General features: G+C 41.6%; 1 protein-coding gene across 2 annotated transcripts in view; it reads left to right on the forward strand.

Annotated features, from left to right (window-relative positions):
- Nucleotides 1-23,961, forward strand: part of elavl4 (ELAV like neuron-specific RNA binding protein 4) — a 70,410-nt gene that overhangs the window by 29,295 nt on the left and 17,154 nt on the right. For both annotated transcript variants that reach the window (XM_085349017.1, XM_085349019.1), the window contains 3 exons: nucleotides 3,444-3,690; nucleotides 15,525-15,628; nucleotides 20,437-20,590. In XM_085349017.1, the coding sequence (XP_085205143.1) occupies nucleotides 3,444-3,690; nucleotides 15,525-15,628; nucleotides 20,437-20,590 (505 nt within the window). The remainder of the gene's footprint in view (nucleotides 1-3,443; nucleotides 3,691-15,524; nucleotides 15,629-20,436; nucleotides 20,591-23,961) is intronic.

Raw genomic sequence — 23,961 nt, forward strand, 5'->3', positions numbered from 1 at the left:
TCCTACACAAGGAGCAAGATAACTTGTGAGTAAAAGAAGCCGCATCTCGAGCCTGAGAGCCTACGAGTGCTGGCTATGTGTTGTACCCAGTCAGCAGGACATGCAGCGAGTCTGTTCTCAGCACTAGGCTCCACAGTGGGAGAGCAGGGACAGCCAGAGTGTTCACAACCAACATGAAGTGGACTGCTGAGCAGCACAAATGCTGGTAGGCAGGGACAAGGAAAGGAATATAATTGGCTACTGGTACTCGGCAGGTCCCTGTTAATTAGAGGCAGCCATTTTGGTGTAAAAACCTCCTCAGAAAACGTCCCATGGAGTTGAAAGTCTCTCTGACAGAATGGAGCCCAGCAGGGAATGTAAACAGATTTAATAAGGCTCTCTCCAATCAACTCTGTTATGGCTAGATGCTATTCTCTCCTTCCTCTTCAGTCTCCCTCTCTCCCCCCGTCTTTCTCAGTCTGTCTCTGTATCTGTGTTGTGGTAGAGTGGTGAGTGAGTAGGGAAGGATACTGTCAAAAGAACAATTTGCATGCAGCTCTCATCTTGAGAGCTTTTAGACATCTCCCTGTCTGTTTGTTTTCTGCTGTGGGCTTGAGCCATTGTTCTCTCTTTGTATGTGTGATTGTGTGTGCCTTTGAGTGCGTGCCTCTTCCACTCACTGCAGATGCCACAGACTGCGAATACATGAAAGCGTGTGCTGGCGCGTGTGTGTGTTAAAAATAAGAAGATGGAAGCAGATTTAAGGCTGATGTGTTTTTGGAGCTGCTACTAAACACTAGACAGAGGAAAAGAAGGATACTGAATGATAAAAGGAATATTAAAGGTCAGGGAAGAAATGGATGCTTTAACCCATCCAAGCAGCCGTGTCCTATCCCTTAAGATTTTATTGGTCTAGTTGGTAGGAGGTAGAAATACTCACAGTTTTACAGATTCAAATAAAAACCACAGGCTCATTGTACTCTAGTTGTTCTCTACTTCTCATTAAAATGTACTGTTGACTTTTCTAGGTCATCTGTTTTGAATTCACTTACCAATTCAGCCTCCAAACGAGCCCAATTTTATGCATGCTTAATTATAATATGGTGTTTGTACGGTAACTCAACAGTTAACGGTTTCATCTGCCATTTCATTTATTACCACACGTCGACAGATAAAAGCAGAGCGATTAAAGTACACGCATCGTAAACTATTTCTGGACAAACTGGGAAATTTTTAAATTCTGCTTTGAGATATATTATTAGAACACAGGTCCGGCCTTTTGATAATCCAGAAATAGAGCGAAATACGGCTTGAGTGTCGTCTCTCCTTTGCTAATACTAGCCCTGCTTCCAAGTGCAGGCTGTCTGCGTGTACTTAAGAATAGTTAAAAATAGCCTGGAAGCTGAATAGTTTAGCAGGGGAAAGAAGAGATCTGAGTGATGACTTTAAAAATTTGATTGAATGAGATTAAAGAATATTTGCATCTTAATTTGGGTTTCAGCGTGTTAGGTCATTTGCGGTGCTTTTGCCCAATTTTATGATTTCAAGAGTCTTGCAGTAGATTTCGTGACTCTTTTTGCAGCATCAACATCATTATTGTTTCTAAAAGTAAAACGCTGAAGTGCTTACGTGTGAGACAGAGCCAAGGGAAACTCATCAGGATTGTCTCCATCTCAAATTAGTTTTTTTATGCTATTAATTTGATAAATAACTATCTTTATGCAAATGTTTACATAAGCTCCCTGTGCATTTTGTTGGAATATTCACTAGGATAAGCATTTGATAAATATAAATGTGTTCTTAGTGTTAGAGAAGCAAAGTGCAATACCTCCCCCTCTGGCTCTTACTCCTTCTCACCCTTTTCCCCCTGTTTTCTCACACTTACACCAGGCTCACAGTTCCTCTTTGAACACTTTGATCCTGAGATGCTCTGCAAAAGCCAGATTTGAAAATGCAAACTTCTCTCTGTCACAGCAGCAGCATCAGCAGTCAGATCGTTAGCTGAAGGGCTGCCCCTGTTGCTGCCCCCTCCCACAAACCTCAGTAGCTATCAGAGAACGTTTCAGAGAGGCTTTACTGCCTTCGTGAATATTAAGTTGTTTATCCTCTTTGTGTCTGCCGTTTGTTTTATTTCTCAGTGTTTAGATACGGTGAATGTAGTGTGTGCACTGTTTTCACTGCATATTTAGTTTGTGACTCTGAGCAAGGGTTTACTTATGTTGATCATGCATTTTAATTACTTGTTGACAGCATTACTGCTCACACACAGGCCTTTTTTCGCTGATCAAGGCTAATGTCACATTTTTTAGGTCTGAAAAGAATTATATAGGACAAATTTTTCACCCTTATCTGTAATGTATATATTCATCACCTAACCATCAGTTATAAAGGCAGGAATAAAAGGGAAAAAGTAGTACCTGGACATATGACATGTAAAACCTAAATTTTAATCGTGTTCATATTTTAAGAAGACAAACACATTAGTCACAAAGAAAAATCTAACAAAATTTGTCTTTAAACAGTGCTCACAGGTATTGATCCAACTATGAATCACATCACTTTAAGATAATTTGAGACCATCCGTCCGAAATTTGAAATTGAACTGGAAGTAGACCTTCCAACATGGTAAAAATATGAAATAGAGAATCAAATGCAGCAAATCGAAAAGAAGAAATTAAGTTACAAAAGAATGAAAGTTATAAAAAAAGAGGATTTAAGAATAAAACTCAGATTTGAATCTTTCTGAAATTCTTTGGAGAGATTTCAAACATCTGGAACATATAGGGAGAAAAACTGATGAAAGTGCCATCACGAATTTTAATGTATACTTTATTGATCTCCGTGGGGAAATTCCTCTCTGCATTTAACCCATTCACTCAGTGAAGCAGTGGGCAGCCATTGGGCACCCGGGGAGCAGTGTGTAGGGACAGTACCTTGCTCAGGGGTACCTCAGGGTAGCCGTTCAGCGGATTTAAACCCCCGACCCTCCAGTCACGGGGCCACCATCTACCTACTGAGCTAGTCTAGTGAATGTCTTATAGGCAATGATATTTTAAAAAAAGTCACTACTATTAATACGATTTTTTAAAGCCAAGGGTGTAATTACTTTTTCCACAGAAGAATATTAACTAACTAATATTTACTGTAAAATATAGTTTTCATTGCAGTTGTTTAATGTTGAAATGTCTCATTGTTTCAAAGAGAATCAAGCTGTGCATCCTGCAGACAGCAAAGGCTGTAGGGTGCACAGCTTGATTCTCTTCTTTTCATTGAGACTTTTAATATAATTTTTCAAAATAACATTTTGGAAAATCATCAGAGTCTTGTAAGGCTTACTACACATACAGTGTTGCAGCTACTTAATAAGAAAATGTTGTTAATGATGGCCACATCTCTTTGTCTCTTCCTACCCTTTCTCTGTGTGGTTCCTTTCCTGGTGTGTCCCTTTTTCCGCCCTTCTCCAGATCATCAGTAACATGGAGGCTCCAGTGACAAATGGCCCCAGTGGAGGAGGAACCACAGCCAATGGGCCAACCAACAACAGCCGTGGCTGCCCCTCACCAATGCAGACCGGCCCAACAAACGACGACAGCAAGACAAACCTCATTGTCAACTACCTGCCCCAGAACATGACCCAGGAAGAGTTCCGCAGCCTCTTCGGTAGCATCGGCGAGATCGAGTCCTGCAAGCTGGTTCGCGATAAGATCACAGGTACAAAACTGAGACTTCTTTGTGGTGCACTGGGATACTGATGCTGTACTTCGCAAATATTAACTTTTTAGAAACTAGGAAAAGATCCCGCTAATTTGGACTATAATTTGAGGTGTGCCTAGTGAGTCTTAAAAGTGGGTTTCACCAAAATAAAAATACATATGTGATATAGTCGAAGTAAAAATCAGGACATTTTGCAGTTCAATGAGTGTGTTTATATGGACGTAAGTATCCTGGTTATTTAAATAGTCCTTTTTTTTGTCAGTGCATGTGAATATGATTATCTTTGCATCTTCATACTGCTGACTACCCATGCCTGTGATGCTTCAGCCGAGTGATCCCAAGTAAATAGAAACACAATCAATGGCAACACCGAAAGTATCTGAAATTCTGCACTTTTCAAGTTTGACGTAGTCAGGCTACAGGATGCAGGTTTTCCAATTTCTATAGTGGAGCAAGTCAGGTTAATAATCACAGTGAAGTTATTGTAAAGTGTGATCACAGGTATCAAAACTAAAGTTCGTTGCATGTAAATGTCACTAACATGTAAACGACAGCCTGTATTAACAACTGGGATAGTATGTTTATTTTGCACATATGCAGGTATATACCTGCATAACCAAGTAAATGTCAGTTTCTGAATATGCATTTTAAAAACTAGGATAAGCTTCATAATGGGCATATTCATGTCCATGTAAACACACTCGATGTTTGTCCAAAGAAAAGGGGAAATACAAGGTGAATCACTACAATCTGACTGAGCTGAAGAGGCTTTGCTTTCTCTTCTGAAAATTTAAACTGGACGCGTCAGTGAGAAAGAAGTCCGGCCTCTGCACACATCTGTCAATTCTCACTTTCTATCAAGTTTTCATATATGCTCCTTTAATCTTTCCTCATATTTGCTGTTGTCAAGAAAGTGTGACAACAATAGTAGCTGTTAAGAAAGACAAACATTACAAAGCTTACATCACTGCTCGCACGCTGCGAGATCAAAGGTAGGTGAAGACGCAACAGTCAGTTGTGTGTTGAATGTATACACCTGTAAGAAATCAAATATGACACGAACACTTCAGAGTTGCACACAAGCCTTCGGTCCGGCGTCACTCGAAATAACTCGAGCACTTGAGAGAATGCGTTGTGTATAAGGAGAAATCCATCTTTGCCCTCCGTGCGCACACATGTGTGTGTGTGTGTGTGTTCAAGCGCAGCGAATCAGCAATGCAGCAAAGTGCCACATGTTCTCCAGAGGTGTTTAAATTAAGCAGCACTTTGCGGTGCTAATCACGGCTGTAATCTGGGTGTAGTGGCTGTGTGGGTGGCCGTACAGCAGATGGATCGGGGGGGGCCGGGGTGGTGGAGCTCTGTGATAATGCTCCATAATGGCTTTCATTTTAGATCCTACTTACTGACACTCTTCTCCTGATAATCTCATTAAAGAGCACTAGGCAGGCAGTCGAGATCACCAAGCCATTCTCGGATAGCAAGCCGGCAGCTAAAGGGAAGAGAGTAAACACACACATACACGGATACATATGCAAATATAATCATAGAATTAGACTCCCCATAACAGATTAAGTACAACTGAAAGGCCAGTCGAAATGACAGCTTTGACAGTGAACCGACGACGGCCGCTGACCCGACCGCTGCCGCTTCCTTGCCCGTCCTTTGAAGTACGATTCCTCTTTAGGACCATCTTCCTCTTCTGCCGTAATGGCCACAAAATGGAGCCTGAGAGTCAGATACTCCAGGATAATGGAGGATGGTGTGTACAAAAATAACGCCGGAATACCACAAGCTGTCATCATCACTATCGCCATATTCTCTCTCCACCTGATTTTTCCCTTAAGTGTGATTTTCCGAGCAGCAGCGAGGAACCGAGCTAACAACAGATATTTGCAGGGAGTTTAAAAACGAACCAAATTGCCGTAAACCTACTCGGGCCCTAAATGCAGGACTGTGAGAGAGGTAGAAATGTTTGTTTGCTCACTTCTAAACCATTTGCTCTGCTTCTCTTCTCTGCAGTACAATATCTGTCTGATGACTTAGCATCAACGCAAAAAAAAGCTATAAATAAATCCTGCCCTCCCCTCCATATCCCCCCCACGGTGGATGCCTGTTTTGCTCTCCCATGGGTGCAATTTTCTTGTGCAAACTTTTAGGCTAACAAAGTACAGATCCCTTCCAGCAGGGAATGCCAAGAGGCTTCATGCTCTCTCACAGTCATCCAAATCATTAACAGACTACGCCAGGTTTTCAAGAGGGAGGGTGGGAGAGTTAAGAGACCACTTTTTTAGGTTTACATACACCTGTACCCTGCACCCCTCCTTTCTCAGCTGTCATAAATATCTCCATATACTTTTAAGGAAAAAAAAAAGATAAACTTCTGACTGAAACGTGAGAGCGGTCTATCTTGATGAGAGTTTGGCTCTTACGAGGCATCGCTGCCTTCATATTCTAATATTCAGTATGTGGAACACGAGTCTAGAACAAAGTGTAAGAATTTAAATAAATTCACAGAACTATTCAGAAATGCACTTGGATAACAGTTTAAAAATTTAATCCTTACAAGATTGAAATATTCCTCCAGTGTATTTGGTGTTCATAACACAAGAAGGAGTGGTTAGATTCCCTGGTACATTTGTATCAGCTATTTCAAATTCACTTTAAGCAAACATTTCTCAGAAAAAGGCAGATTGCTATAGTCCTGGTAGAAAAGGAAGAAAATGTTAAACAGTCAGAAGCTCTTAAAGGGTAGGCTCAGTGGTCAAGTAGAGAGTAAACAAAATAAAAAGACTTCCTGATTATTATTATTATTAATGAAAACCGCCAGTATTGTTGTTGCCAGTCCAAAGAAATTAAATGTAAAAAAAATCCTTGTATTAATTAATAGATAAACCAGTCTCCATCTGGCTATAAGGTATTAAGACCTTATACCATAATTCATGGATAAGTGTGTCTTGATCAGGCTATAATGCTTATAGGCTGATGAGGACTGACTTATCCATGAATTAATAAAGAATTTTTAAAATCACAGCGCTTTAGATTTTTTCTCGAGTCTCATCCGATACTAAGGATTTCCACAAGTCTTTCTTTGGTTTCCTTTTTACTTGATTAATCAGCATTTGTGTCATCTGCTTCCCACCACCAGTGTTTGCATTTCAGCTAACCTGTGAGTGCTCGCTGACAAGGTGTGAGCACTCGGACCTCTCAGAGGTATGAGACAGACAGGTCCTCGGCGTCACCTCAGCTTCCTGTGGACTCGCTCCTGTCAGCTCCAATGACGGCAGGACGGTGTGAGGCTCAGGCAGGCGTAGACACTTCAGCTCCGTCTGTCACCCCGGCTGACTTCAGCTGGTAGAAAAGCCACCTCTGGGTGTCTTTGTTGCTCCCCGCACGCCTACCTGCTTGCCTGCTTGCACAACTACCTGGTGCTCTCGTAACACACAGGGGATATGCAGGTTAATCTTTTATTTAAGTCTAGCTTACACGCACATAGCTCCAGTGCTCTTAAAGATATAACGTGTTGTTCTTGTTACAGTTAATTCTGTGCAGTAGAAACGTATAGAAATGCTTACATCAAATCCACAATGGCTTTCAGACTCTGCACTATAAATGTTTCCACTGTGTGTTTCTTCTTTTTATTGAAAAACTATTCACCGTCTGAAAGCTCTGCCTCTTAGACATAAGAAAAAATGATACACGGTCCTTTATGGATAGCTTGAAAAGACCCATGCGGACCTTGCACTGCACTGAATCAGCACTCTCGAATATCTACACACGGCCATATGCACACAGAAAGAAATGGAATTGACTGATCCTTGTCAGTAAGGCATTGTTCTGGATCATTTTTCTGCATCAGCTGCATTTCTGGCGGAGAACTGAATGCATTTGTTTTCATAATGACATGGAGAAGAAGAAAATAGCTTTTCATGCTGGAACAAGAATTGATTGCATTAGGGAGGGGAGTAGGGTTTGCAGTGGGGTTATACTTTTATAGGCAGCCATTTTTTTGCATCCTCATTTCGTGCCAATTATTACACTAGCCAAGAGCTCGGAAGTCTTATTTTGTGGGGACAGATTAAATATTTTACTTTTACTTTAAATAGTCGTTGGCCCCGTTCTGGCTGCCTGTGGTGCCGTTTTTATTTTCCCATGCGGCCACAGAATTTTTCAGGTTTTCGCAGTAAACCTCTCACCTTTAATATGCTTCTTTGTGTTTGTGCAGATGAAATACATCGCATCCTGTAAAGACATCCCTAAAGCACACTGACTGAAGCCTTTTGTGCACACTACTCTAGTCACCTTCCATGTGTTGGTTTTATACATGGAATCGGGGGAGCTGATGCAAATCGTAGTGACAATGTAGCAAGCCAAGCAGATGTTGGCCATGAAAAATAGATGGACTGTGATGTCAGATGTGGAGTAGTTCAAGCTGGAGCACCTCTGACGGACAGCAGCTCGAGAACTATGCACTGAAATCTATTCTTACATAAGGATGCATACATTTTATGAACTGTAGTTGCTAAAAAGCCCAACAAAACCCACTTAAGGTTAGTTGGATTTGGCTTGCTTTGTATGCAGAAGCCGGGGAGCACATTTCCATTAGTTACATACATTTTAACCACGATCTGCAAGGACGTAATGGTTGCACTTGCATAAGGGGGCAAATTAGATATTCAGTTTATAAACATCAGGTTATATATTTAAATAGATAAATTTATGACATACTGGGAGGCAAAGCTAATCGTTTTCATATTTAAGCTATTTTTCTACATTATTACAAGAGTGATAGAATAAAACACCTGCTATTTCTTTGTTTGACGTTTATACCTTCCAGAAAACTTAAATCACACAAGCGCAGGTTTTTCCGTGTGGTGAAAAACCATTACGCACTTTTTCAAATGCTTACTGAAACCATGTTGTGGGAGATCTGGTGTGGTGTTTATATCCCACATGCAGGTTTCATTTATCTGAACCTGAACCGGGCTGAAGGCTGAAGATAGCGTGAACAAAGCTGACAAGGAAAGAGATGAAAAAAGGATTTGACATCTCCAAAGCCAGGTATTAAGAGACCTGCCAGGCTCAGAGGTGCATACGCAGGCAGACACACATTAAAGTTTCAGAGTCCCAGGTCCCAGAATGTCCTGTCTCCCCCGTCGTAGCACCCTCCCTCATTCAATCTCCTCCCGCCCCCTGCTCGGGACCCAGAATTGGACATCCTGAGTTTGCCTGGCTGCACCACTCCTCTTGTGACCCTCACGTCAGACAGCCTCTGTCCCTCCCCATTTCGCTTTGAGTGCCCTTTACATGGAACAAAGAGGTTGTGACTGTCCCTTATGCCGACTTCGGATCCGGAGGCCGAATGCGCCTCAAGGCTGGTTAACCTGCCCTCCAATCCTCCGCTCTTGAGTGCACTATGCCTAGGCAGGAGATATACCCAGACAATCGTTTCGTCCCCACAAATGTGAGCCACAAAACTGTTGGTAGGGTGTGACTCTGCTCAGTATCAGAAGGAGCAGGTACAGCAGGGTGGGCTCTACATTCCTGACATAACAGGGTTATCCGAGTCTTAAAGGGGGCTTCTCGTCTCCTGTTTCTCAGCTGTGCAGCTAGCCAACCAGCCCACACACTTCAGGCTTCAGTCCATTGGCCCCAAGGCTCTGGGAGCCACCATGAGGGGGTGGTTTACGTGTGTCTGTATATGTGTGTGTTTGTGTGTGTGTTGGTGTAAGCAGGGCCTTGGGAACTAAGAGTGGGAGCTTCCTGACTGCAACAGTGGCTGCTACCTTGGCAACCCAGGAGGAAAAGATGTGTTGAATGAGTGAGTGGGAGAGGGATCTACAGTAGATACGTGCGTGGGGGGGATGTGGCTCTGTTTATGAATTTAGTTATTTAAATGGGCTGTTGCCACATGATATACACTTACTGTACAGCTCTAAGGCAGCCGTTTGTTCCCTTTGTGATCATTCTCTGCAAACCCCTGCCCATGCCCTATGCGGTTGAGAGTCTCTAAGGTGTATTTTGACATGAAGCTGGTGACAGGGCACATTTTAAAATGTTGGGGAATGCTGGCCTATCAAAAATAGCACTACCTCAAGTTGCTGCAGCAGCGAGGGTCAAAACGTCAGGGATGAGAGACGACACAAGCAGCGAATGTGACACATTTAGTTTGACAAATTGAAATGTTTTTTTTTTCGTCCTTTGGCCTCATCTTAAAACGTCTTGAAATTTAAGACTGACCGAGCAGATTTGCCAGTTTCTGTGGAGAGGTCCTCTCAAGGTGTGTTAACGTCATAGTTCTGATGATTCCTGCACACTGCAAACCCCCCTCACCCTCTTTCATTCTTCTGTCCTGCAATGACTCAGCTGCAGTCCACAAGTGGAACTGTGGGAACAGTGTTTTTATAGAAAGGCTGTAAAGTTTCCTTCACATAGATGCAGTAAAAATATTTAGATTAGATAGATGTTTTCATAAAATATTTTCACTGAAAGTCACAAACTGCAAAAGAACTAAAGCCAAAAATAAAGAATTAAATAGGATTTGAACACGTCGGCTCTACAAATTGGTTCGGCTCCAGCTTACGTCTGTTTTGACAACACAGCAGTTCAAATGAACTTTTTGATTAATAACTGCACTATTCCAGTGAATTTTGTGGGGAACAATAGACCACAGATACACTGTAAAACAGAAAGATCATACAGCTGTGCGTTTCCTTCGGTAGCGTCCACTTCACATCAAAGAGTATAGTGCGTTTGCCTGATGATGGCAGGAGATGGTGATGAAGATGCTTTCATGTCTGCAGTTCAGGGCTTTTAGTCACATAATAGAACAAAAGGCAGAAAATAATAACAGGAGTTTGTTTCTGTGTGTATCTCACAGCAAATAATTGTGCACCATGCGGTGTATCTCACAGTGTCATTGGTGAATACCTTTTTGTCCAACTTGATTATATAGCTCTACATTCACTGAAACATCTACTTGTCTTTGGTGTGTGTCCATTATGTACTATATCTAGGTACTTGTATGTCATTTTGCATAGGTAGTGTGCTTTCACACTTGCATCTTCTGGTGTGTACATATGTATGTGCACGAACAGGGGAAAGGAGAGGTGAAATTACATAGCAGTGCCAGCAGGCAGGACAGCGGCTCGAAGCACACTCATTTTCTCATCTCACACGTTGGGCAACCTGCTGCTCCTCAGGAAACAAATAATGGCTTAGTCATAACTCCTCGCCAACACACCAAAGAGCTCCTCACTAGAAATAGCAGTGATTTTTTACCACTGAAAAACATGCCCACCTTCCTATACAATTTATGTCAGATTGCACAAAAAGGTCTACCAAAAGAGTGGAGGTGGGTTCAAATTAGCCCCCTCTCCTTCACTCTGCCATCCTATGTGGTTAGGCTGTTAGCGAAAGTGGACGCGTGGCACAAAATGATAAAGCACTGCACGGGCACCTGAGCTTATACAGTATGTAATGACAGCTTTTGGCAAATGCACAATAAATACCGTTAACAGCTTAGATTCCTTGATTTTATATATTACATATGTGTTATTCTGGGACTTGCCATTATTAAATTTACATAATTTTTATTAAGAAGCCTCTTTTTATTGCTGCTAAGCATTTTCTTAAGCCGTTAGAAGTGCTGGAGAATTTGCACAAATGGCAGTGTGAGCAGCTGACAAATCAAAGGCGAGTATATATCTTACCTCATTAAAAGGCCATTATGAAGACCAATGCATCATTTGGGTTCTTGGTTTTAATTGACATTTAAAATATATAAGTCAGTGCATCTATTAAGCAAATTGATCAACAGAAGGCAGATTTTCCTGTTAGCTACAACCATGATAGAGGCTATTCATCATGCCATTTTAATAGCTTCTCTATTTTCCCTTTAGATGCACTGATTATGTCATTTTCCAGCAGTATAAAAAGTTTGTGTCTATCAAATATCTCTTTAAGTTTTCAGACTTTTCTCTGGAAGTTGTTACACGAAAATAATTTAAATGTCTCATATGTTTATTCTAAACTGTTCAAACACATTTTATAACATTAAGCTGAATTTTTTATTGGTGTTTAGCAGCTGTGAAGAAGAACTTTGATGACATAACTAGAAGAAAAGTGGCAATAGACACAATCTTTGGAAATATGTGGCTAGAGTATTAGAAGAATCATCTTTGTATTTGGCTTACTTTGGTTTACTCTCGGCTGACCTTGCATTCCAGTAAGTTAACTGGTCCTCAGCCATTTTTAATGCCAGAACGTTGAGGGAGAACTTTGATGCTGTGATCCAAATGTGGTCCTGATCTGCTGAGCAGTGTTGAGGTGTACACGGTAGGTGCTGTGACAGGCTGAAAACCAGCTGTACGGTGCGTTGCTTCTGTTTCTGTGTATCGTACTGCAGGTTACAGATAGAACTGCTCACACTTTTTTATTTATTGCATGCTTCTGCGTGCATATTCACTGCAGAGGATTGAGATTTTTTCATTGCTAACATTACTTGAAAAACTAAGAAAATGCAACAACAATGGCGTGCTTACTCGCTAGCCACCCACCACTCCACGTATTACTGTCCTGGCATGAAGTCGTACTTTACTACCTGCGTTTGTTTGTGGTGATTGAGCGATTATACGTTTAGATGTGTGCACATGTATGTACATCTGCCAGTGTGGTGCATCTTCTGCCAATCCGTGCAAATTCCAGGCAGCCAGGCAGTTTGCCGGCAGCTCCCTGCTGTTAGCTGCTCCTTAGCAAGCTGGAAACGGTGGGTGGAATCCCCTCCTGGAGATTTTCTGATGCTGCAGGCAGATGTCTCCCTCTGTTTACCCTCCTTTCCTTGTTCACCTGGGGAAAGATGCCAGCCAGTAAGCCTCGTTCCCACCCTCTTCCTTCCGGCCCCAGAGGCCCTTAACCTTGCCAAAGAAGGAGTGAAGACGCAAGTGGGGGCGGGAGGATATGCCAACACCAGCCTGAGCTCGTATACAACATACACACCCAATTAAAATGCAAACACGCAAATATCATTTACATATAGTAGCAGCTGCTGAAAACCACAGTCTTCAGAGGTGTAATCAAAGTAAATATAGTGGTGGGTTTGTTGTAAAAGTGTCATCTATTACTCACTCACATGTGTGCTTACCCATATTTCCATACCAACTTGTGCACACACGCATGCATGCGCACCTCCCACACTGTGACTACCCCCCCTCGCAGCAGTAGCATCCATGCTTGCCAGTTTGGCCCCATTTGTCTGACTGGATGACTCAAACAGCCGGCCCATCTCAATGGCGCTGCACAAGTGCTCTTTGCCAGAACCTTCTGGTGGCTGTGCTTGTCGAACCTCAACATTTCTTGTTGAAGATGAAGAAGAGGGGTGAGGAAGGTGCTGGGAAAGTGAGCGAGAGAGGTAGCAAACACCAAAGAAGAGTGATCTCCGTAGCAGGCGCTTAACTGTACCCATCTGGAATTTCACTGTAAATTCAATTGATGCACATATGAGCAGTCGTTATTAGAGACACTACTGGGTTATTTAGAATACAGTTTATGGGCAATTTTGCTATGCTTTATTTTAATTCATTCAGTTAATTACTTTTGCCAAATGTTCTCTTTCACTTCATTATTCATAGTCTCTTGTGTACACTATTTAATAAAACATTAGAAGCCCCAGAAATAATTTCCCAGCTATGCTTAATTTTCTTAACTTGCCACCTGATGTCAGCTGAGAGTCAGAGAGGAAGAAGAGAGCGAGAAGAGGATGGTTAGTTATAAATAGCAGTAGTCTCCCCAGGATGGCAGGTTTTTAATTAACAATAGAGTGTCTGATAATCCACAGTTAATCCAGAGGAGAAGAGGGAGGAGAGGGGAGAAGAAGAGAAAATCATCAGCTGTTTGATGTTAGGACTACAAGTCCCTCCTGGCCTTTACACTGCTTGCTTCTGAGCTGTTCTGCGCCGTGATATCCATAGCCCAAATGTATTTATTTTGTGAAACAGCCATGCTCCATATTTTGTGATTCACTTTGTCTCTGACTAACCGCTGTCTGTTCCCATTAGCATGAATATGTGCATGCTGCTCTTCTTAAACTGCCTGGGATTCTTTGTGCTTGTGTGTGGCGTTAGTGGATGGGGGCTGTTTGTGGAAAACTAGCCGACTGAACGCCCCGACGGCTAGAGGCGTCCGCTTAAAGTCTAAGCGCGTTGAAAGGCTTGATCTGTTGGGGAAACACTGGGAGATGTCAGGCCCGCTTCACTCTCAAAGGGAGTCTGCTGTCTAAGACACTTTGAGCTTGGAGGGAAGTGGGGGTGGTATTTTTCCTCTCGTTTTGCACAGCTGAAAAGACAGTAACAAATATGTTGTTTGTACCTTCTATGATACTTTATTTGCTTAGGCTGAGTTTCGCTGTCATAATTCAGACAGAATTTGAGTAACATTTATCGCATTATATTTTAGGCATTCACTAGTTGACACATATATTTTGAGTAACTTCAACTGGATGCTCCGGCGCCTTAAATTCCCTCGAGCTCAAGAACACAAGTACAATAAAAAATAATAATGAGAAGTGCAACAATAAGAGCGTAACACACCAAGTAAGGCTGTTCAGGCATGAAGTAACACATAGGTTCTTTCTTGTTTGTTTATGTGCATTATTACACCATAATTAACTAGCAGTTTTTGGGGGGTATTCAGTGTGTTTATTATGCCTTTATTTTCATATAGAGAGACCTGGAAAGACAATGTCTCACTCATTAAATGTTTTAGAGCACAAATCTGAACAGCCGTGGCAACAAAGCAGCCTTCACATGACAAAAAAAGTCACATCAAAACTCGCGGTGCTCCAGGCAGGAGTCGCTTTGATCTTGTCGGCAGTAACGACGGCACATGTATGTTGTGAAGGATTTTCCAGGCACACATGCATGTTGTCTCAGGTTAGCAGGCGGCTTGTTCCAAAGAAAAGCACCACAATAATTGGGTGTTGTGGTAAGGCTGTTTTTTTAATGCACAATCAAAATAAAGTTAATTTTTAAAACAACTTTGTTTCTAAAAAAAACCAAACAAACAAACAAAAAAAACCCCCTAAATTTTAAAAATTAAACAGTTACAGGTCATTTAACCCCTTTTAATTAATTTGTCAGTTTGGGCAACTGTGTTGACATCACTTCTACCTTTCTCAGATGCTGAGGCCTGTTTATTTGTTATTTAATTTTTGTATTTAACCTTTATTTAACCAGGAAGATCCCATTGAGATTAAAAACCTCTTTTTCAAGGGAGACCTGGCCAAGATAGGCAGCAGCAAGTGCCTCGCAGTTACAAAAATTACTCAATTAAATACAGGCAGCAGCAACACACATGCAAAAATAAATGAAAAATACAAAATAAAATTCAGTTAAAATGACAAACAATCTAATTGAAACAGTTGCATGTTATGGACTTGGCCTCAAGGATTCTTAGTTTAATTTTAAAAGCACTTAATGAAATGAATTCTGTCATTTTCCAGTCGTTCTGCAGTTCGTTCCAAGCCGAAGGTGCTAAATGGACAAAAGCTCTTTTGCCAAATTCAGTTCAGGCAAATGGAACAGAAAATAACAAGTAACCTTGCGGTCGAAGAGGATAATGACCAGCATGTTTCACTGCAAGCAGGGAACATATATAGGAAGGCAGCAATCCAAGTATTGCCTTATATATAAAACTGTATAGCACCTGAACTCATATCATTAGTATGACCATCCTGCAGTTTGGCATTGTCTTGCTGAAAAGGCAAGGCCTTACCTGAAACATAAACACCTGGATTGTGAACACATTTTAAAATGCTTCCTTTCTTTTTGGCATTTCAGGACAGAGTCTGGGCTACGGTTTTGTCAACTACATTGATCCAAAGGATGCAGAGAAAGCCATCAACACGTTAAATGGACTCAGACTTCAGACCAAAACAATCAAGGTAAATCACACCGTGCATGCCTATGACGCAGTCTGTTACATAACGACCAGACAAGCAATTAAAGTAAGAAAAGTGTTCTTTGGACAAAAAGATTTCAGTAATTTAAAGTTGTGGAGGTCGTGTTAAACTTAAATTATAAGACTTCCTTCTAATTTCTGAGAGCCCTTTTAGATAGTGATGCTGTTAGCGGATGTGCTGGAGGGTGAGATGGGATTAACATCAATGAGCGTCAGAAATGAAAAAGACCATCTAAATCAAAGAGACACATTAAAAAAAAGCTTGTGACTATGGTTGATATGCTAATTGCTTTTTAAATGTCAGAATGTAAAGGTGAAATTATAGTTATCTCTGAATAAAAGGGAAGAAACACATCAATCATCATATTGTCCAAAATAATTGAGGGCTCTGTTATTGCATTCTAAATGGCAAGACTAATCTGCAGGCTCGATGGTGGTTGTCACAGCAGTAATATCAGCCTCAGTACTGCGCTGTCCTTCCTCCAAACACATTTTAAAGAACCCTCACAAGTAATAGTTTGAGCAGATGTTTTACAGTGTATCAATCCTCCTGTTAATCTAATTTTCTCCCCTTGTATTCTCTGCTGTCATCCTCTGTGCTCTGTGCCTGCTGATATGTTGTTTTAAGCTGGGCCGTAATCTGTTGCTCTGTGGTAATCCCTGGATTCTTTCTTTCTGTCATCCGATCTAATCTAGTCTAATCTAATCTAATAGGATGGGATTAGCCTGTTTGCAAATAGGGAATCCCACGGGGAATCCCTCCATTCCCTGGACAGCATAAACTGTCTGGCTTGGTATCGAATTTAAAAAATAAGAGCCTCATATATATTTTGTGCGTGATGTCTAAAATGTGGATTTTATAGAGTAAATGTGTTGTATTAGTGAATATATATGTAAAGATGAGATGTTTACTAGGGCTGCAACGATACACAAAATTCACGGTTCGATACTTTGGTGTCACGGTTCGATATTTTTTCGATACAAAAAAATGTTCATGCCTTTTTAATTTGTCATTTATTAAAATTATAAATATATATTTTAACTCAAAAGTACAGTTTTTAAATTTAACCCTAACCCTTGTGCGTGTTTTTTATTTTGACAGCGAATGCGCACCTGCGGACCACTTATGTGCAGCCCTGGTTATTTAGCTCGTCATATTGCAGCCACAGAAATTATTTTGTCCATGAAACCATAAAGCTGCACTTTCTTTTTGCCTTATAGTCTGATTTGTCATAACTTCTTCTTGACAGTGGCTCACCGATGCCAATGACATAATTACCCAGCTACATTTCTGAAAGAATGCAAAAGCATTGACATATATTTTTCCTTCCTACAATAGCCCGACAGGCAGGGTAGCCCGACTGAAAAAAATCGCTAGCCCCAGGACGTCGGGCTAGCGATTTTGCGAGCGCTGTATCTGATTGAGGAATCACTCATCTTTGGAAAAGAGAGTTTATTACAGAGAAATGTCTCTTACCAAAATAAAAGCTATACTATCCGCTTCTTCTGGGCTATATTCTCAGCAGCATAAGGAGAATCATGTGCTAACAGCTGTCTAAATGACTCGGCTAAAGTTAGTAGCATGCTTGTTGTTTTTGTCTTTGCACTAGGATGATGTCGGCGTAAATGTGCAGTCATATTCGTTGTGTTCCCACTAGTGCTTTCAGGTTAATCTCGTTGAAATGACCTTAACACCACAACACGACAAATCTCCGTTAACGAGCTACCGCCGATCGCCCCGTGCATGGGGCTAGACGGCCAACACGTTAACGAGCTAACTGCGCTAACACACTAGTTCCCACCCATGTAATTGAGCATTGCATGGCACATCCAACATACTGTTTTACTTTAGTCCATGACTCGCTTACCTTCAGGGTCATACGTCACATGAAAACCAAAATAATTCCAAACGCCAGATCTGAATGAGGGTGGGGGAGGTCCATGTTGCAAGGAGAGCTTAACTTCTGTCTTGCTAGCTTGCCCCGCGCTCTTCCTTCTGACTATGCTGTCTGTGTTGAGCGCTCAGTGGATCTGCGCTCGACAGTGCAGCCTAGGCGGAGTAGTCGAACGCAGATTCACTGAGCGCTCAACACAGACAGCATCGTCAGAAGGAAAGTTGATAAAGTAAATTACAAATGTTGTATTGTTCGATACATATGCGTACCGAACCGAAAGCACTGTATCGAACGGTTCAATATCGATACGAATATCGTTGCACCCCTAATGTTTACGGGTTGATGTGTCCACGTCTGTATTTTTGCGTGTGTTCCACATGAGCTGCGCTCGTAGCAGGGCTCTCTGAGAGACATGACTACCTAAAAACCAGAGTGCAAGCTTGTGTGTGCGACTGCACAAATCCCCATCAGAGGAGCACCGCCCTTCAAAGTGGCTTTCACTATCAGCTAGTCCAAACAGTTGTTACTTTATTGTAAATCCCTTATTTCTTTCACTTTTTTCCTCCCTAGCTTTGTTGCGTATTAGCTCTTTTTAAGGTTCCTCCAGCGCTGTTTTGTAAAAGTAGTAATAAATATTCAAATCATTTGTTAAGTAAGAGGATCTTTAAAGACTTTTAAAGATTTTTAAAAGGAATTTGCATGCCTTTTAAAAAATGCATGCATATACCATCTTGTGTCTACGATTTACAAGACGAACTGATGAATCAAGTTACAGTTTGCTAGTATTAAAAATACTGCAAGCTGAATATTGTGTTTTCACAACATTCATAATATTCTCATAGATAGAGGCTTTTTTTTCCAAATTGAGAAATGCAGTTATACAATAGAACATCGAGGAAAGCTGAAAATATATAATATGATTTTGATTATTAATACTGCAACAGTTTGCCAGGTAGACTCATGAACCACAGTCGTGTATTTGAATCTGACTAACGTGCCTGTTTGTTCATCAGAGATGCTTTTTGAATCTCACACAGTGCGTCGTGCTTTTAAGTAAAAACAAGCTTTTTCCCAATTTTAAAAAATGGGTAGAAGTTGAATTTTGTTTACACAGTGTGCATTTTGTGAAGTCTTTTATTATAGCAGTTTGAGTTCACAGATTTTCACTCTCACACTCTCACGACACAAGAGGTTGCCTCAAGTGGTTCGTGAGATAAAGGCGGCCTTCATAATGACAGAAGACAACCCTGCATCTCTGTCTAGCGCTATCTCTTTTTCACACTTCATTTCCTCCCTCCCACTACTCTCTTTCCCTGCTTTCTCTCTCCACAACAGACTGAAAAACCCTAAAGGTAACAAGGTAAATTAAAAGGCAGCGCGGTAATTCTAAAATTAAGTTTGACGCTCTTTCATGTCACACCCTTCCCACTCTCTGCCACTACACTACTAAGGAAACGCTTGGCCCAGAGATTCACATGGTCTCGGGTGACATGTCTCTGCGAAGCGTCTTCGAGTTGGTTTCGCTGCCGCTGTTTCCTTCACCATGACACCTCAGATTTGTCAGCAATGGCTGCGACACAGCTTTCCTAGCGAGGTGTGAGGGGAAGCAGAAAGCCAAAGGTGAAAGGAGCTGACAGTGACATGCATGCACATAATCTGAGACACATTTATACTCACTTTAATCTTCACACTTACAGTTTTTCTAACTTTCTTGCACACGCGTACCCACTTCTGCGTCAGACACGCAGCGCACCACACTTGTACACAATACCGCTTACAGCTTGAGGAGGTGTTGATGGATAAGACATCTGGAGTTGGCTGACAAGGAGAGAAAATGAGGGAGAGCTGTACAGAGGAGAAAAAGAGGAGCAGAAAAAAAGAGGCAGAATCTGGAAGAGAGAGAAAGAGGAAGGAAGCAGACTGAAAATATTCAAGCAGCGGAAAGGAGAGAGATGCAGACGGAGAGAGGAAGACAGAGGAGAGGCTAAAGACGAAGATGTGCGGCAGGTTTTTAAGAAGTGAGACACGGGGAAAGCCAGCTGTTCCCAATCTTATTCTCTCACTGTAAGAGTTCAGAAGGATTTCCGTGCTGTTGCTCAAGGATATGACTGCATATATCCACAATATTTGCCTGACTTTAACCTTATTTGATGACTTATGTCTCCACATGTCAGAGGTAATGAAAGTACTGCAAGGGAAAGCTGCTCCAGTCAGCAGCGGTAGTAATGGGATTTACACAACTTTCACCGCTGCGGGTCGACAAATGAAGATGGTGTTGAAGTTCACTGGTGGAGAACTTGTGGCGTGAGCTGCGCAGCACAGTTATTCAATTCCAGGAATTAGATATAACATTTACAAATAGCATCTTTAGGGAATGCTATTGCATTCACTAAAAAGTCTAATGAAAACTGATGCCTGCCACCAAAACATGTTGGCTCTAGCCTTTTTTATTCATTCATATTTTCACCCAGAACAGCATCAGCAGCGTGGTTTTGTCTTGTAGTTATGTATTGGACAAAGTCAGAATCCTCTTCTCCTGGTTGCCTGAGCTGCCTTTTCAAAGTAAAACACCTGTGGTTTCTACTCTGGGGAGCAAAGTTTCCATCTCCTTCTGCAAAGACTGGGGGAGGCATGATGTGTTATCTCTCCAGTGTTCTAAGCAGCTAAATCTTTTCCTAACAATGATAATCCCTAAGGCAAGGTGTACTCAGAAAACGCAGTCACATTTTCCTCCCTGTGGATCCAGTGATCCGCATCCTTGCCCATCCACAACACACGCACATAAAAGCCTCGCACCTCTAACGCTATAATCTTGTTTATGATTTTTATGCGTAATAAAGCAGCAAAGCTCTAATTTATTTATAAAAGCCCTTACACTGTGTTCTTTTCCCCAAAGGTGTCATATGCGCGACCCAGCTCAGCCTCCATCCGTGACGCTAACCTCTATGTGAGCGGCCTGCCCAAGACCATGACCCAGAAGGAGCTGGAGCAGCTCTTCTCCCAGTACGGACGCATCATCACCTCCCGTATCCTTGTCGACCAGGTCACAGGTATCCATGGGGCAGCACCTCCTCTCCCTTTCACTTTAACACCGAGGCACATGAACCCATTATAAATTGATACTCTCTTGTTTATGTGGAAGTTTACAGAATTTCCCCATTGCCTCGTCATTGCCTTCTCTATTTTTAGGGAAAATAGCAACCGTTCATGCTTTATTCTAAAAACATTTTTGTGTCACATTTCACTCGACAGTGTGACCAGATTCAGGAATACTGAAACAGCATAGCTCGATGTTTTTCATTATTTATTTCAGTCACCAGTGGACAAATCAAATAAAAGTCCTGTGGTTGCAGTTATGAGGTGCTGTGCAGTCAGTCTGCACCGTTCAGATAATAATGTAATTTCCAGAGGAAGCTTCATGCCATTTAAGCTGGTGTTGTCATGTTTTCCTGTGATTGGCACACCAGTGCAATGACAGCATCGATGTGACCGAAGAGAGCATTTATTAATTTGCATTTTGCGCTTCTTTACGTTCATAAAAAAATGTTGTGCAGATACCCAAAACCCTTTTGAACTTGTGAAAGAGTCACAGAAATCTGAATCAATTAATCAAAATAAAGTCTTGAAAGAAGAATCTTTTTCTACAGCTGTTCCCAAACACGATGACATGTGTCATAACTTTTTTTAAATTCAGCAAATTCAACAAAAATTCCAACTACAGGACTTTATAAGATAATTTTTTAGTACAAGTGAAAAATGTTCTCATGCAGCTCAAATTAGTAAGAAACTGTTAATTAAAGTAATGTGAGTCATGTTATGCTGTGCAAATGTGCGAAAAATATTTTGATTTCGGTCGTACTTCCAGCTCTAGTGAGTAAGTGACCATAAGAGGTAATTTTTCTGCGTGTGACCCCTGCTTGGGATGCCACTGCGAAAATAGTAATTACATGAGGGCATGAATTGCATAGTCTCATGCTCAGTTACACATTCCACTACATCCAGAACGCAGGAATGAATCACATCACCCCATTGTATTGCAGAAGAACCCCTCCAGCATTTCTCTTAGATCCATTTCAGGATGTGTGTGTGTGTGCCTACGGGCTCCAACCTGCTCCAGTGTTATTTGCAATGTGTACTGATGAAGCAGAAAAGGAGCAGCATGCTGTAAGCCACACTCATTTGCCTAAGCAGAATAAATCACTGCTGGCAGTGAAGTCCACGCCTGTCTGTATGCACTGAGCACAGGAGGAGAGGGGAAAGCAGAGGAAGTGAACACAAAGGATCGGAGAAAAGGAGAATGAGAAAGTGCAGATGAGGACGGAGGAGGTAGAAAAAAAGAGGATGAGCAGAGACGGGGAAGGAAAAGGAATGTGAAGTGAGAGGAAGCAGAGAGAACACTATGAGGATGGAAACGGAAGTTAAAGGTGGAAGAGATACACCGCCTCATCCATAAACACTCAGATGATGGGGCAAATTTCTTGGCCATCTCTTAACTAACAGACCTGTCACACCACCGTCCACTTTAAAGCCAGGGGAGTCCCTGTAAAACACCACACGGCTGCACAGCAAGGCGACATCTGCTTAGTAACAGCCAAATGTGTGTTTGCTCAGGACACATGCCATCGTTAAAACAACTCTCAGTGCATTCGCTGAAGGCTAGGTTCACAAGAGGCTAAATTAATTATTGTAATCACTCTTGTCTAGCACAGGATCAGTTTAAAAGTTGACCGCTTAGCATGTTCAAATGTAATGCTGCAACAGTCAAAAAGGAAAGTACAGCCTCTTTAAAATCTAAGGTTTTACATATCAGGGCATAATAAAACCTTGCAGTCATTAGCTGTACCTAAAATAAAATAAATACAACATCAGATTAACAACAAAATATGGGATATTACATTTAGTCATCCATTTAGTTAACAAAGACTAGATGTAATAGCAGAGTGAAAAACTAAGTCCACACTTAGAGGGTAAGTAACAGACAGGTGCTGCTAATCAAATGCACTTGATTAATCTATCATCAGCAAGTGTGAGCACCTCTATAAAAGCAGCAGTTTGGGCAGTTTGCTGGTCTGGAGAAGGATGCCAAGAAGGAAACACATTAGCAATGATCTTAGAGAAGCGATTGTTGCTGACCATCTGCAAAGGGTTCTTAGAGCTTTTCCAAAACCAAAGTCAAACCAGCCAAAGTCCATCATTATAAAGTGAGAATGATTATTCATAAGTGGAAAACATTCAAGACAGTTGCCGATCTGTTCGGGTGTGGATGTTCCAGCAAATTCACACCATGGTCAGGGCATGCAATGCTCTGCACAAACCCAAGAGCCACATCTCAGACTTTACAGACCTCAGTTAGCATGTTAAATGTTCAATGTCCATGGCAGTGAAATTTGAAAAGACTGAACAAGTATGGGTTGTTTGAAGTTGTTGGCGGGAGAAAGCATCTCCTCTCTAAAGACTGGAACAATGTGCTTCAGACAGACAAGAGCAACATGGAGATGTTTGGCCATAATAATTAGCTCAAAGGGGGAATGATTAGGGTTTGTTTTCCAGTCGCTGACTGTGTATTCCTCTGTATACAAAGTATTCTAGAGTCAAATGTGAGGCCATCATTCTAACAGCTAAAGCTCAGCCAAAATTGAGTAATGCAACAGGGCAGTGATCCCCAAAACAAAAGCAAATCTGCACCAGAAAAAAGAATCAAGGTGTGCCAGTGGCGCAGGTCTCACCTAGTGAGACCTGCACTAGGTCCCAGCCTGATTGAAATGCTGTGGCGGGACTTTAAGAGAGCTGTGCATGAACAAATGCCTGCAAATAAGTTCTCCACAACAATGTGAGAGACTGAGAACGTCATACAGAGAAGGATTTTAAAACTTGAACCATGCTGCATACTTCTTCTGCATTTTTGTTCAGCAATTAATGACACGGTGTAATATGTCATGTGTTTTTGTTCAGCTGAGGTTGTATTTGCCTAAGTCTCTAAGTCCTGATGAGATCTCGATGTTTTATTATGTCCTGTAAAGTTCGTTCTTTTTTTGCATGTTTGTTCAGTACAGTAGTTTGAGGAATATCCCATTCCTCTCTCCTGCACAGTCCCTTTTTTCACACATTGGATGAAAAAATCTAATTAGACCCTAGACTGAATCTTTTTTTAATGATGCCTGGAAAACTGGCTGTTGTGTTTGACAGAAGGCGACGCTGACATCACTCGTCTGGAAAAGAATATCAGAGCTAATCGGACAATTTAAGGCAAACAAGCTATGCTTATCCGCATCGTGTACAAGATGAATATAGTACAGTAAATGAAGACTGGGAAAACAATCCTCACATGCACTCGTGTAAAAGTTATATTGGTCAGCACACACAGAGAGCAGGAGGTGGGTTTTTTTAGTCTGTGAACACCCTCACTTACAATAATTGCTAT

Source organism: Diplotaxodon limnothrissa, linkage group LG23, assembly GCF_057381915.1.
Source record: "Diplotaxodon limnothrissa isolate DT_005_m linkage group LG23, D_limnothrissa_male_GT1.1, whole genome shotgun sequence".
NCBI classification, from domain to species: domain Eukaryota; kingdom Metazoa; phylum Chordata; class Actinopteri; order Cichliformes; family Cichlidae; genus Diplotaxodon; species Diplotaxodon limnothrissa.